This window comes from Chionomys nivalis, chromosome 13, assembly GCF_950005125.1.
Source record: "Chionomys nivalis chromosome 13, mChiNiv1.1, whole genome shotgun sequence".
Lineage (NCBI taxonomy): Eukaryota > Metazoa > Chordata > Mammalia > Rodentia > Cricetidae > Chionomys > Chionomys nivalis.
Window position 1 is genome coordinate 18,500,710 of NC_080098.1, and position 16,384 is coordinate 18,517,093.

The 16,384-nt window shown below is 39.2% G+C and overlaps 1 protein-coding gene across 5 annotated transcripts in view; it reads left to right on the top strand.

Annotated features, from left to right (window-relative positions):
* The window catches only part of Mindy3 (MINDY lysine 48 deubiquitinase 3), a 72,379-nt gene extending 56,523 nt beyond the window's left edge, over positions 1-15,856 (top strand). For all 5 annotated transcript variants that reach the window (XM_057787861.1, XM_057787862.1, XM_057787866.1 and 2 more), the window contains 4 exons: positions 6,840-6,912; positions 8,522-8,609; positions 12,233-12,304; positions 14,925-15,856. In XM_057787861.1, the coding sequence (XP_057643844.1) occupies positions 6,840-6,912; positions 8,522-8,609; positions 12,233-12,304; positions 14,925-15,074 (383 nt within the window). In that variant the 3' untranslated portion in view covers positions 15,075-15,856. The remainder of the gene's footprint in view (positions 1-6,839; positions 6,913-8,521; positions 8,610-12,232; positions 12,305-14,924) is intronic.
* Positions 15,857-16,384: the final 528 nt, after the last annotated feature.

The window sequence follows — 16,384 nt, forward strand, 5'->3', positions numbered from 1 at the left end:
TGTAACAGCCCTGGCTGTCCTAGAACTCCTCTGTAGATCAGGCTGGCCTCAAACTCACAGAGATCCTCCTGCTTCTGCCTCCTGAGTGCTGGAATTAAAGGTGTGCGCCACCACCGCCCTGCCAGTTACTTTATTCTTTAGATCTCACAGTATTTGTAGCTGGACAAGCTGTAGTTACACTAGTCCTTCACATTAAAATGTAAGCATTTTCAGTTATCACAAGTGACCTGGAGCATTTTAGTCCAGGGCAATCTGTCTTGAAAAGGGTGAAGTATTGCTCAGGATGATTACAAATGTAAAAGGTCTTTATATAGCCTCTTTCCTGCCTATTAGACAATTAAAATAGGTATCCAGAGTGAGCAGCTGCTCACTTTATCTGTAGTTTGTTACAAGAGTAGGACTTTTAGACAGGTTTCTTAGAAAATTGTCTAATTGTGAAAAAGACATTAACTGTCCTACAGGCATTTTGTTTGTATTGTTAATTTTGGCATTGCTAGAGTTTGCATCACTTTCTAGACTCTTTCGTATATATACACACTACCGTTTTAGTTATTGACATTTAATTTCTTTAAATTTTGTTTAATTATCATCAATTATTTCAATATTTCTTGTTAAGATTTGTGTCCCAGGTTTAGGTCCATTCTAGAGAAGTGTCTGAGCTGCTGAGAAGAAATGTGTATTCTTTGGTGTTTGGTGGATATCTGTAGGTGTCTGTTAAGACCATTTGATGTATGATGTCATTTAATTCTAATGTTTCTCTGTTTATTTTTTTGTCCAGATAGCCTGTCTCTTGGAGAAAGTGGGGTATTGAAACCATATACTATTTATTAGTGGATTACTGGTAGCCTCTGTCTTTAATTCTAGAGGTGTGCTTTATGAAATTGGCTGCCCCAGAGTTTGGTGCATTTATGTTAAGGATAGTAATTGTGATGTCCTATTGGTTGATTGTTCTCTTTGTTATAATCAAGTATCTTTTTTTTTGTTCTGTCTGTCTGATTAGTGTTAGTGTGAAGCCTGTTGTCAAATATTAGAATAGCAACGTCTCTTGCCTAGTCCCATTGATTAGGTACTTTTTTTCCATCCTGTCATTCTAAATGGTCCCTGTCTTAACATTAAGTTTTCTTGTAGACAACAGGTAGATGGATTTTTGTCTCTTGATCCAGTTACCCATAGTGTGTCTTTTGATTGGAGCTTTGAGGCTGTTAATATTTTAAATTATTAATGAGACTTAATATTTAAGGTTATTAATGAAAAGTGTGTATGGAAGACAGATATTGTGTTGTTGTGGTTTGTGTTTTTGTTGTTGGTTGTGTTCTCTTGGTTTTTTTTTTTTTAGTAATTATTAGTTAGTTTTCTTTTTACAATATCTTGTCTATGCTTATTCCTTTCTTCAGTCCAATGTATATCTTGTATTTTTCTTTTTCTTTTTTTTTTTTCCTTACCCCGTCCTCTTGTATTTTTCTTAGGCTTGGTCTGATGGATATAAAATTTTTAGACTTTGGTATCATAAAGTATTTTGTATTTTTATTTCTCCTTCAACTCTGACAGACAGCTTTGCTGAATATGGTAGTTTAGGTTGGCAGTTCTGGTCCATTAGATCTTGGATTACATTTCTCTAGGCTCCTCTGGCTTTCCAAGTTTTTTCTGAGGAATCAACTGTTCTAATAGGTTTTCCTTTTTATGTGATTGGCATTTTTTCTCTAGTGACTTTTAATGCTCATCTTGTCTATTTGGTGTTTTATGTGCTTCTTGTATCTGTATGGGTTTGTCTTTCCTTAGTTTGGAGACATTTTCTTCTATAATCTTTTTGAAGATCCTGCCTATGCAATTGACCTGGGATTTATCACTCTGTTCTATTCCTTTGATTTAAAGGTTTAGTCCTTTGGTGGAATCCCACATTTTTTTGTATGTTAGGTATGTGTGTGTTCTTTAATATTTCATTATCTTTGCTTGTTTTGGTCTGGTTTCTCTATCTTTGGGTCTTGGTATTCTGTATTCTAGATTTGTTCTACTTCTAAGGCTCTCCCTAGTTCTAGTTAGGTTATGGAGCTTTGCAATTCCATTCTCACTTCCGCTTTTCTTTTTAATGTTTTTATCTCTTTATTGAATTCAATTCTCAAATCCTATATTGTCTCCATTATTTCCATCAACCTTATATATTTGGGTTGGGAGGATTAGTCAGGTGTTTGTTATTTTAAGTTTGTTATCTCTTAAGTTCATTGAGCAGGGTTTGTTTTTTGGTTGCTGTTGTTTTGGTTTTATGGGGAGGGGATGTTTGTTTTTGTTTTTATCTTGTTAAAATTCCTTGGAATCTTTAACGGAGTTTATGATTCTTCTTTGAAATCCTATGTTCTGAAGTTCATGTAGTTATTTCTCATTGGAGAACATCTCTACAGGACTGCGGGATTTGGGGAACTAAGTCCTGTCTTCATCTTTCATAATTGTATTTTTGCAATGAGATCTTCGTATATGGACTTCTTTTGTTAGTTTTGAGTCCGATATGGAAACAGTATGTTAGGACATAACACAGGATGTATGAGCCAGATTGGGCCTGAAGGTTGGATTTGTCTTTAATAAAATGAGACTGGAACAAGCAGAATTTGTTGTAAAGAATTCTTTACACTACATTTCTTCATGAAGTCAGGTGCTGGGAACTGGACTGGCACACAGGATGTGAGTTCTGGTCTAAGTCTTGAGTTGGGAGGCAGATTTGGGTTAGGAGAGATGCATGAAGCACCAAGGTGCACGAAGCAGACCACGAGGTGCACTCACCTGGCTAGACCCTGGTTCAAGATGAACAGGTTAGATGTGAGCTGCAAGGAGCCTGCAGCTGATGGCAGGTGGAATGCTCCTACATGGAGCCTCAAGTTTGGGGTCAGCACATCCAGTGGTGTTCAGTTGAGTCCTGGGCATTGAAACTGGGTTCTGGGCTAGACCTGTGGGTTGGGGAGATTGAGGCAGACTAACCTTGCTAGAGCCTGCCCTAAGATGTGGAGGACCCTGGCAGGACAAAAAGTTTTCTATACTGTTTGTTTAACTAAACCATAAAATGTTTTTTGTGAAATTGTCATTGTCAGCACTTAGCTCTTCTGGGCATACAAGCTTTAGCTCTTTTGTGTGGGTATGTCCTTGTTGCTGTGTTGGGTTTAGTGTGAATTTTTTTTGTATTTAATTCTGTAGTTATTTGTTAGTGTCAAACTTGTTTTAAGATTTTTTTCTTGCTTTTACACCATCAGTTATCTAAATAGGACCGAATCACTACACTTTAATAAAATGAGACTGGAACAAGCAGAATTTGTTGTAAAGAATTCTTTACACTACATTTCTTCATGATAATTTGAAGATTTATGCAATTGCTGAATTACGTTGTTTTTTTTACCTTCTGATGATTTTATATATACATACTGAGTTTTTTTTTGAACTCTACATATTTTTTCTGCTCCCATTCCCTGCCTCTCCCATCCCCTTCAATCCTCTCGCAAGGTCCCCATGCTCCCAATTTACTCAGGAGATCTTGTCTTTTTTTACTTTTCATGTGGATTAGATCCGTGTATGTCTCTCTTAGAGTCTTCATTGTTGTCTAAGTTCTCTGAGATTGTGATTTGTAGGCTAGTTTTCTTTGCTTTATGTTTTAAAAACCACTTATGAGTGAGTATATGTGATAATTGTCTTTCTGGGTCTGGGTTACCTCACTGAAACTGATGTTTTCTAGCTCCATCCATTTGCCTGCAAATTTCAAGATGTCAGATGTCATTATCTTATCCATTCTTCAGTCGAGGGGCATTTAGGTTGTTTCCAGGTTCTGGCTATGACAAACAATGGTGCCATGAACATAGTTGAGCACATGCCCTTGTGGCACGATTGAGCATCCTTTGGATATATACCCAAAAGTGGTATTGCTGGGTCTTGAGGAAGGTTGTTTCCTATTTTTCTGAGAAATTGCCACACTGATATACAAAGGGATTGTACCAGCTTGCACTCCCACCATCAATGCAGGAGTGTTCCCTTTTCCCCACAACCTCTCCAGCATAAGTTGTCATCAGTGTTTTTGATCTTGGCCATTCTTACAGGTGTAAAATGGAATCTCAGAGTTGTTTTGATTTGCATTTCTCTAATGACTAAGGATGTTGACCATTTCCTTATGTATCTTTCAGCCATTTTAGATTCCTCTGTTGAGAGGTCTCTGTTTAGGTCTGTACTCCATTTCTTATTGGATTATTTGTTTTTTTGATGACCAATTTCTTGAGTTCTTTGTATATTTTGGAGATCAGCCCTCTGTCTGATGTAGGGTTGGTGAAGATCTTCTCCCGTTCTGTAGGCTGTCGTTTTGTCTTGTTGACCGTGTCCTTTGTTTTACAGAAGCTTTTCAGTTTCAGGAGGTCCCATTTATTAATTATTTCTCTTAGTGTCTGTGCTACTACTATGGTCATATTTAGGAAGTGGTTTCCTGTGCCAGTGCATTCAAGTGTACTTCCTACTTTCTCTTCTATGAGGTCAGTGTGGCTGACTTTATATTGAGGTCTTTGATCTATTTGGACTTTTGTTTTTGTGCATGGTGATAGATATGGATCTATTTTCATTCTTCTACACGTTGATATCCAGTTTTGCCAGCACCATTTGTTGAATATGCTTTCTGTTTCCCATTTATAATCTTTGCTTCTTTGTCAAAAATCAGGTGCTCAAAAGTGTATGGATTAATATCCAGGTTTTTTATTCAGTTCCATTGGTTCTCCTGTCTGTTTTTATGCCAATACCTGGTTGTTTTTAGTACTGTAGCTCTGTATAGTAGAGTTTGAAATCAGGGATTGTGATGCCTCTAGAAATTCTTTTGCTGTACAAGATTATTTTTGCTATCCTGTGTTTTTGCTTTTCCATACGAAGTTGAGTACTGTTCTTTTGAGGTCTGTGAAGAATTTTGCTGGGATTTGGATGGGCCTTGTATTGAATGCTTTTGGTAAGATAGATTGCCATTTTTACTATGTTAATTCTACCTGCCCAAGAGCATGGAAGATCTATAGATGTCTGTTAAGCCCATTTGAGTCATAACATCTGTTAGTTCTCTTATTTCTCTGCTAATTTTTTGCCTGACTGATCTGTCCAATGGTGAGAGTGGAGTGTTAAAGTCTACCACTGTGTGGTTTAATGTATGATTTAAGCCTTAGAAGTGTTTCTTTTACATATGAGGGTGTCCTTTTATTTGGAGCATAGATGTTCAGTATTGAGATTTCCTCTTGATGGATTTTTTCTGTGACTATTATGAAATGTCCTTCTTTGTCTCTTTTGACTGATTTTTGTTTGAAGTCTATTTCGTTAGATATTAGGATAGCTACACCAGCTTGTTTCTTAGGTTCATCTGATTGGAAATTTTTTCCCCAATCCTTTACTCTGAGGCGATATCTGTCTTTGAGGTTGAGGTGTGTTTCTTGTATGCAGAAGAAGGATGGATTCTGTTTTCATATTCAATCTGTTAGCCTGTGTCTTTTTATAGGGGAGTTGAGTACATTTATATTAAGGGATATTAATGACCAGTGATTTGCTATCTCCTGTTAATTTAGTTTTTGTTGTTGGAGATTTTAATATGTGTGCTTTTTCCCTTTTTTGGGATTTGCTACTATGAGATCATCAATTGTCTTTGTTTTTGTTGATGTAGCCAACTTCCTTGGGTTGGATATTTCCTTCTAATACTTTGTATAGGCCTGGGTTTGTGGCTAGGTATTGGTTAAATCTGGTTTTGTCATGGAATATCTTGTTTTGCCCTTCTGTGGTGATTGAAAGTTTTGCTGGATATAGTTACGTTGTCATTTTAAGTTGAGTTTTTAATCCATTTGCAGGTTTGTGAAACTGCTAAAAAAGAAAATAATTTAACTTCAAGGTTTAGCTGTAGTTATTTTTTATTTTTTATTGCTTTATAAATAATACCATTCAAAATTTCTACTTCCTCCCCCTCTCCAATTCCCGCCCTGCTCCTCCACTCATGTTCTACCCTCCTCCTCTAGTCCTAAGAGACAGCAGGGTACCCTGCCCTGTGGGAAATCCAAGGCCCTCCCCCACTCCATCCAGGCTTAGGAAGGTATGCATCCAAATAGACTAGGATCCCAAAAAGCCAATACATGCAGTATAGACAAATCCCAGTGCCATTATTTTTGGCTTCTCAGTCAGCCCCAATTGTCAGCCACATTCAGAGTCCAGTTTGATCACATGCTTGTTCAGTCCCAGTTCAGCAGCATTTGGTGAGCTCCTATTAGATTACACACTGTCTCAGTGGGTGGACCAACCCTTCACGGTCCTAACTTCCTTGCTCATATTCTCTCTCCTTTTGCTCTGCAACTAGACTTTGGGAGCTCAGTTCAGTGCTCTGATGTGGGTCTCTGTCTCTATCTCCATTGGTCACTGGATGAAGGTTCTATAGTGATATTCAAGATAGTCGTCGGTCTGACTAAGGGACAAGGCCACTTCAGGCACCCTCTCCTCCACTGCCCAATGACCTAGTTGGTGACATCCCATAGACACCTGGGAACCCCTCTAGAGTCAGGCCTCTTGCCAACCCCAAATTGGCTCTCTTGATTAAGATATCTTCTTCCCTGCTCCCCTCTCTGTCCTCCCTCCATCTCAACATCCCACTAACTGTAGTTCCTAAGTAGATTTTTAAAAAATTTTCCTTGAATATAAATCTTTGTGTCCCTAAGAAAATTCATCTGTGCAGGTACCTAGTAGTAGTAAGCTCTATAGCAAAATCATACATAGTTTATCCACCCCTTGGGCTCCTGTATGTGATCTTCCCTTCCCCATAACCTGATCAGAAATGTTCATGTTCCACCTTCTCTTTAATATTTTTCCAGATAATGGATTCATAGCCGACTCCCTTCTGGAAGATGTGATGAAAGCCTTGGACCTTGTTTCAGACCCTGAGTAGTGAGTGGGATTGGAAGTGATCCCGGGCGGGGGTGGGGTGGGGTGGTGGTGCTAAGCCCGTATAACAAGACAATAAAAATTTAGGGGAAAAGCCTAGCCCGATCTGAGAACAGATGACCATGTCTGTCACGTGTTGCTTCTTCACTCTCCATTGACTGTCTCACTTCTCAAAATCAGTCTTTCACTATTGATTTGAAACTTTTTCTCTACAAAGACTTCCATTTTTGAGATCTTATATATGTAATTTCATTGACAATAATGACATTGCCTTTGTTTTAGATCACAATCTAATGGCCTTCCCTAGACCCACTGAAACTCAGAGCTTTTGCATAGAGCATTCAGATGACAACCAGGCCTGGAGAGGCTATGATAGTCAGGCTCCAGCATCTTCTAGAGCTGAGGAATGTATCACTGAACCTGGCTAGAGATGTCACAGAAATGTAACCTTCCTAGAACCTTCACACACACACAAAACAAAACTGTTTTACCCCTGAACACATGGCTCAGATTCCATTTCTAATAAAACACAACAAACAAAAACTCTGGAACTGACCTAGTCTAAACACAGGCAGAGGAAAGAGACAGACAGATAGGCAGACAGACAGACAGACAGACAGACAGACAGACAGACAGACGTCCACCAAACTCTGAATGGTGTCCTGACAGAGACCTTCCCAGGAAGGGAGTCCTTTGTAGCCCTGTGCCTGGACCCTGCTCTAGCTGTCCATCCCTAGAAAGCTTGAGCACAGTGACTCCACCCACCTTGAGCCCTGGGGAAGCATCTTGGGGAAGCTGATCAGCCCAAATTCCCTGTAATTCCCAAACATGCTGCTTTGCAGTTAGTAGGCTAACTTTAACTTGCCATTTGAGATAGCATTGGGGGAAGAAAACTGACAGTTTTGAAACCCTTTAAACTGCATTCCCCTTCTCTTTGCCTCTTGAGCTTCATACATCACTCTCCACCAGCCTCTATTACACCTAAGTGGCAAAAGCTGTACAGAACTTGTTTACTCGCGATTGCTGCTAGACCAGCAAGGGCCTTGCCACTTGCTGCGATTCCCTGGACTAAAGCTCTTATGTCTGTGGCCTTCAAGTTAGATTGTCCAAGAATGTTAAGCATCTATCTTATTTAGTTCTTAAAAGTAACATTTTGAAGATTTTTTTTTATTATTATCTGATGTCCCAATGCCTCTTGACTTGTTTCTTTCTAACTCCTAGAACCGAAAATAGATTTTGAAAAGTAAATGCTCCATTTGTTGAATTCATGCATACCTAGGACGCAGAGAGAATCTGCCTTTGGGAGGTTACAGCCTGATTTTATAAACCTTGGTTTTTAAATTACTTTACCTAATAAGGAACAATATTCTAAAGTCATCATCATAATTTAAATTTTAAATAGTAACAGATTACTCTGATTTAAAAATAGCCATGTTTTGGCGAATTAGATGCCATTCCTGTGTATTTGTCACTAAAGTTCTAAAAAGAACAGCTCTTAGGATTTTGGCTTCCAAATGTGTTATAGTACCAGCAATTGAGTCATGAGAGAATGGACTGTTTTGTGGGTTTGTCTCCTTTGGTATTCACTGTTTTTCTTTTTGTCTCCCTATAGCATAAATCTCATAAAGAACAAATTAGATCCAGAAGGATTAGGAATCATTTTGTTGGGTCCATTTCTTCAAGAATTTTTTCCTGATCAGGTAACAGCCAAGAGAATCTATTGTACTCATTTGCTCTGTTGAGATGATTGTCTGTGAACTGGACTATTTTTCCCTTTTCCTAAAATGCACATGTGAGACTGAGAAAACACCATTACATAAAATCTTCCCATGCAAAGGTCAGAAGGGCATGTATGAGCCCATGCAGCAGTGTAGTTCTTAGAAAACATGCATGTGTCAGTACAGTGATCCAGTGCCCAGAGGGTGTGTGTGTGTGTGTGTGTGTGTGTGTGCTGATATAGCTATGTACCCCACTCAGCAGGTGTTGCTGTGCAATGGGTCTGTGTCCTGGTTCAGCAATGTAGTCCTCAGAGTATGCCTGTCTTACTGACATGTGTGTGGTACGTGTGTTGGCATAGCCATGCAATCCTTGATTTGGAATCTTTTTGTTAGTACAGTGATGCAGTTCTCTCAGGGTGCCAGAGGACCAGTACACTGTGCAGTACTCTGAATTCTGATGGGTGGCAGAGGACGGTGGAATGTTACAAAAAGAAGGATGAAATTAGAATACATGAAATAAAGAGAGACAACTCTCTGTCTCCCATCCCTGAGTGCATTCTTGCGAAACTGTTGGTTAGTGTGTGTCCTGGGACGGTGCCACAAGAGGAAAGGGCAGGCGCTCCTAGTAGCGAGCCTGAGTTTCAGAAGAAAGGGTGAACAGGATAGCTTTGTTCTCAGTGGAATGGTGCATGTCTTCTATTGGCTTTGCCTCAGTTGTGGCAAGCCATTTCTATATCTTGCATCTGCCCTTTTCTTTGTCCTAAGTGAGGCGTGTATCCGCTGAACTGAATTATTCAGCTTAACAATCATGGTCATGTCATCAAATAGCAGCAGTATAAATTGTTCCAATAGAAATGCCAATTTTGTTCAGCTATTGTAGAAAAATGTAGTTGTTTAATTTTGATATGTTGTTAATTTGCTATCTTGGGCACAGGTCTGACTTGAACAGAGTAACTGGTATTACTGACGCTCAATCTTAGTAGTTAATGCACGCTTAGACAGCATAGGTTCCTTTTGGTTATTACGAACAAAGGTGAGCGGTAAAATTCAGGAAGCAGCCAATGCTATCACAGTATAGGAAATTGAACTTTTTAAACTTTGGCAAATAATTTATGAAAAAAAAAAACAACAAAAAGAAAACACTCTCAAACTTCTCTTTCTGACATTGGAAAGGCAGGCACTATTGGACTATAGTGTCCAGTGTGTTACTATGCCAACCATTGGGCTTTTCTGAAAGTGCCTTTAGGTGTGTTGGTGGATGGTTAATTGTAGCATCATTAAGGTTTTGAAGCAGTATTTGAGGCTCGTTATATTTCAAGAAGGTGCTGCCAGGACATTACTAAAAACACTGCTTGTTAGTTTTCAGTGTGGAATATCATGCGAGGGCGGGGTTGAAAACCAGCAGTAGAAGACAGTTCTCAGTTCTTTTGACTGCATGTGTGTTAATTACAAGATGAGGCTTGATATTAACATAACTTGTTAGCTCTAGGAATTAATATTGTTTTCATATTTCTAATTCTCTGAGGGTTTCATACAATGTGTTTTGGTCATACTCACCCTAGCTCCACTCCTGAGCTCCTCCCAGATCACCCAGTTGTGTGTCCTCGGTGTGTTATTTTATTTAATAACCCATTGACTGCAGTGAGTTCCTGTCTTTGTGGAGGAAGAATGTTCCAGTTCCCTTCTATCCTACAAGAAGCAGACCTTTCTCTCTAATTGGTGCTCTTGAGTCCATCTTACTGTTTGCTTCCTTCCCTGTGACTCTGAGCAAGGTCGTCATTCAAGCCTGTTTTTTCTCATTGCCTCTGTGGAATTCATATTCTTTTCTTTCCTAGCATATGTGACCTTGCTGTCATTTTCATCTGGAGCAGAAGGTTCTCAAAATGTAGTGTGTAAGATGTAGTTAGAAATGCAAACCCTCAAGTCTCTGGGTCTAGTGAATCGGGAGCTCTGGGGACAGAGCACAGCAACATTGCAGCACCTCTGGGTGACTAATGGATGTCTAACTTAGAGCAGCTTCCTCACAGGACATTGTTCCCACCTCTGCCTATCCACACCATGTGGGAACTCACTCTCCTGAGCTCCTTCTGCCTTCTTATCTGACCCAGTGGAAGGACACTGCATTGCTAGGATGCAGACGCTGAGCAGAAGTTAGTGAGACCAGTAGGAGCAGCTGTCTTCAGTGGGCATATTCTGTATGCCTTGTACTGAGTGCAGTTACCCCCCATTCCTAGAAAATGTAAAAAATGTGCTTGGTGCCATTCAGCTGTTACAAAGCTAAACTAGGTCTGTCGTCTAGCCCCATAGGCAAAAGTACTTCCTGCTTTGCCCTGCCTTTGACCTATTTCTGTGTGCCAATTAGCTATTCTACCTTGAGAATACTAACGGGATTCAAGTGAGGAGAATGACTATTGTTAAGTCAAAATAAATTGTGAATCAAGAACAAATTACTCACCTAAGTAGTCAGAGTGACTCATGTGTGCCATTCAGGAAATAGTCACCTAAATTCAGGTTGTGAGAGCTTAAATTTTAGTTGGGAAATACTAAAGCAAATGTAAAACAATGTAGTCTTCCAGAATAACAGCCCAATGATATAAAGTCATGTGATGTTTATTCTCAAATTAATCCAGACAGCTTTTTCTTAAAGCTCCATAGTAGTAGAAGAAAGTTTACAGGAAAGTAAGATTTGGGTCAGGTCTTAGAAAATGAGGAAGGGGCATTTTAGAAAGAAATGTCTTACGTGTCTGATGCAGAACTCAGAACTTAGGGATCAGACTGAAGGGCAGAGTAAGGCCTCTCCTGCTTTGGAGATCCTTGCTTGCTCTTGGCATAAGTGAAGAAACACTCAAAGCTCATAGGAACTAAAAAAGTGAGCTTGGAGAAGGGAAGCTGCTCTGAGCCTCAAGCCTAGAGCAGAGCCCTGAACCCTTCCCAGAGTGCCCCCACTTTTCTTCCTTTCAATAAAGCTGCATCCTCGCAGCCCACCTCTTGTCAGGAGCTGAAGCAGGAGTTTCCAGCAGTTCACTTCCCACCGAGTAGAAAAGATCCTGTGGAGGGATCTGGCCAGGAAGACAAGCTGCAGGGATAGAACATTGCCTGCTGAGAATCAGCTAGGAGCCCAGGCACTTTGAGTGGTAATAAAGTCTTATTAGGCATGATATGTTTTGATTTCTGTGAAATTATATTTTTAATTGAAACTTCTGATTCAATTCTGTGGGGCAAACTGAAGCTGTTGGTGCATGTGTGTTTGTGGTTTAGTAGAGGCAGTGTTGCTTTGTTCCACAGCAAGAAGCAAGTATTTGTAGTGAGGTATATTAGGAGGTATTTGTTAGGAACTTGTCCTTTTTAGTGTAACGCGTACATCCACTTAGAGACATAGCAGGTATGGAAGAACTTGTTCCGGTCAGGGCTTCCCTGCTTCCAGAAGCAGCTGTTTCCTTTCTCAGCCTTCCTGGCAGTTAACACCATACAGGTTGTCTTTACCAAGTGATCCCCCAATAACGATAAAGATTTAAGAGATTTGCATTTTTACATTCATTGCTTATTAGAAATTGCTTATAAAAAGGTATAACTTAAAGTTTTAATAGTCCTTTTATTTATAACAGGGCTCCAGTGGTCCAGAATCTTTTACTGTCTACCACTACAATGGATTGAAGCAGTCAAATTATAATGAAAAGGTATGAGAATTCATTTATAATTTGTCTTCAGCTGGGTTGTGTCTGAGTCTCCTGCAGTTGCTACTTAAGGTGTTCCAGAAGTCTCTCTACTGCCACACATGTCAAAATTGTCTGTATTCAATTTGACTAACACATAATCTGCTTTCAAGCTGTACATTGAACTATGGGGCAATAACTTCACTGTGACAAAATAGCTATGTCTACTATATACACAGTGTCACTCTAAACTGTGGAGGTATTTCCAGATCAGCAGTTCTGGCTAATTCTCAGAAGACTCCTACTCATCAATTTAAATGCAGAAGTAGATAACACTGAGATTTTAATTGAGAATTTTTTCAATTTACCAAAATGGCTTTGTTGAACATTTACCTAGTATATTTAGTCTTTAGTTTCGTATGGCCCTCTGAAGTCCGTATATGTCTGCTCTGTAGAGGGGCCTAAGCACAGGGAAGCAGCTTGTCCAGAGCCAGGAAATGGCAGAGCTGGGATTGAGACTTGTGAGTGTAGCCCAGCCCAGTGCCTGTGCTTTCACCTCTCCTTCCCAAGCTGTTGACCAGGGTACACAGATGCCATGTGTCTGAGTATACTAGCCTCGTCCAAGGCAAAAGCTTTGTCTGAGTGCTTCACCTTTTTGAATGAAATGCCACCTTTGTGTGTTCTTGCCGCAAGTCTTTGTACTTACTCAAGGAACAGCCACAGTAGGTTTAGCCAATGTTAGGAGGAATGATGCCTTTTCAGTTTGACCTCATGCTGCTTTGTAAGTATCTAATTGGAGGGTGGCTATAGAAGTAGATTATAAGTTAGATACGTTACCTTATAAAAATGAAACTAAAAGGCTAAAATTTATTTTAATAACAAAATATAAATTAAGATTTTTCATATGTCCAAAAATCTTTTCACCAATTTATTGCTATCTGTAACAGAGTACAATTGATAAGAAACCCTGGATGATTTCATATTGTGTGCTAATGAGTACTTCATCTAGTTGTTGAAGTTTTGCCTAGCTTCATCATCACTAAATATTAATTTATAGCCACAGTCCCTGTAAGGTAGTCAAATATTATCCATATTTTACAGATGAGGCCTCTGAGACAGGGAGATTAAGTGACTCAGCCAGAGTCACACAGCAAGTCATTGACAGAGCAGGGATTGGAACTGAGTTCCTGATTCCCAATCCTGTCCTTGGTCTGCTTGGCCACGCTACCTGTATATAGTAAATTCACAAATCATGCTTGTGACAAGCGTCTGACATACTAACACAAGATGAGAAATCAAGACATCAAGACATTAACATGACGTACTGTGTAACAGTTGTGGAGCAGCGCGTGCACATCGTTCATACAGAAGTGTGAAGTAGGGCTGACTACTCAGGTACCACTCCAGATACCAGGGAAAACAGAAGAACACTAGTCTGGGCTGCAGCCACCAGGAAAGGCATCAGACACTAGTGGAGACCACAGAAGAGACGGCGTTGCTCCGATGCTGCTGGAGAAACCGGTCCCACGTCAAGATATATTCCTTTCAGACAACATTTTAGAAAGTGGCACTTCTGCTTTGAGGTTGAAAAATATGAGTTGTAATTTTAATATTAAGAATGTATTTCACTTTAATGCCTTTGGATGTTCCTAAAGAGTAAAGTTTATAAACCAAATTATGTGCCCTCGTAGTAGAACATCCTATTCCTCCATCAGTTGTGTTTTTAAGGGAACTCTTAGGCTGATAAACTTGTTTCTTTTGGCTCCTTGGTCACATACTTATGTTATGTTTTTTATGGTTGGTATGTTATGCTTTTATGTTATGAGAGCATAATTGCAATCATGTGTAGCCTCCACTGAATTGGTAAAAATAATTATGCATGCTCTGGAAGAGAGCAGTCCATAGCCACTCCTTTTAATAGCACAGCGATTAGTGTACACATTGGTAGTGAGTTAGTGTTCTCCTGGTATGGCAAATAGCTTTAAGTATTTTCTTTAAAAAAAAATAAAGCAGAATAAATGTTTTCTAGTGTCTTCCCACCAAATTAGTTAATGTGATCATTGCCAGGTCTCTGCTCTATCATCCTCCCATGACTTTTGTGTCTGTCCTCACATATGCTCAAGAGCTGCATTTCAAAACCATTGAGTCCAAAGCCAGCAGATTTCATTAACAAACGTGCTGATCATCTTCAGATCCTTACACTGAACGTGGAAGGTGAAGTCCTCTCGGAGTGCATAGCTGTGTTCCCCTTGAGAAGTAGGGAACTGCCTCAGTAGCCAAGCCAGAGCAAGCACAGTATGCTGTGTGGACACTAGGGGAAGAAACACACCCTGTTGTCCATCATTTGAAGAACGATTTTTTTTCTTCATCTAAAAGTATATGGCTATTGATTCGCCTATCTTTTTTTTTAATCTTGATCTTGAATTCTAAATTTTACCAGTTAATAATCAAAATTCATGTCACCATCTCATTTATAAATTTGTTTTGCAGATGTTATAGTTGAGTATAATTCCTATCAAAACAGTTAGATGTAAATCTCCACATAATGAGGTCTCAGAAACATACTTGACTGTGAAGCTATCTGTATCCACTTGGGAATTTGCTATGAATGTTAACTGACCTTGCTGGCTTTTCCTCTTAACAGGTAATGTATGTGGAAGGGACCGCCGTGGTTATGGGCTTTGAAGACCCCATGCTACAGACAGATGACACGCCTATTAAACGCTGTCTCCAAACCAAATGGCCATGCATTGAGTTACTGTGGACCACAGAACGCTCTCCTTCACTCAACTGAGTTGTCTGAGTATTTATAAGGAAGATTGTAAAACAGGTGTTGAAAGGGGGATTCTGACTGGCTACATTAAGCTAAACACTGGTATTGTTGATTAACTGTAAATAACAATTAAAAACACATTTTCAGTGTTTAAGATATGTTTAAATTATTTGTTCTAAAGCTTTATGTTAAAGGTTATCCTATTTTAATCCTTTCTGTGAGATTTACTAGCAAAATTAGGCTTTAATTAAATTTTATCACTTCCGCTTACCAGATAATAAACACAATATTGCAGCAGCTTTATAACGAGACTCAGTCACAAACACCTCCTGGTGTCTCATTTCATTCAGGTTCATTTTGTTGTATTCATTTTGTCTCCATACCAAAAATGTAGAAGTTAATTTTTGTTTTTCATTGTCATTCATTTATGGAAAATATGTTTTCCATAAGAAATACTAATAAATAACAAAGTATCAGCTCTGGTCCTTTGGTAACTTATTTAACTCTAGCATGTTTACAAAAAGTGGAAAATATATGGGACTTCCCATTTGATCACAGGTGCATAGGGATGGATTTTTACAATGATGGGGAGACTCTGTTTGCTAGATGGTCTTAACACTGTAACTTTCACTTCACTGTATTGCTAAGTACACTTCTTCACCTTTGTTCCTGCAAGCCAGCTTTCCTATATATATTTACAAGCGTGGTGAATGCATGAGAACATCTGTTGTTACATTAGCATATGGCATTATTTATTATGGTTTCAGTTAATATTATAAATAAAGACTTTTTCTTTAACTACATCCTTGTACTTTTACATTAGTGGCTTATGATCAACAAGTGCTTGTTAAACATTTCTGCCTTAAAAACCTGCAAACAAAATGTTCCTCATGGAGTCAGAAAGGAATGTGAATATAAGCACAAGGTTGGCTTACCTGAGAGCCCTGTGAGCTCAGCCAACAACACAAGAGCTGGATGGCAGCCGTCTGGACCAGTAGCAAAACTACAGAAGCCTCATTGTGTCTTCTCTAGAGCTATCCACTTCCTTCCCTTCTGAGTGAGACCATAACTATGTCCTAGTGCATTTCAGATGTGAACTTTACCTTCAACACTGTATTTCTCTTGAGAGCATCTGGGTCAAGTTGGATTTCTATATAAACAATTACAATATATAAACTAAGTAGATCTTAGCATAGGAAAAACTTGACACAAGATTTTATGTATAACTAGTGGCATTCTGTTCCAGGAATAAAATACTACTAGGATTTCAGGAGATAGCACAGAAATTATCTGCCCCCCCTCCCCCAACAGTCTTCTTACTGCTGCTGTGT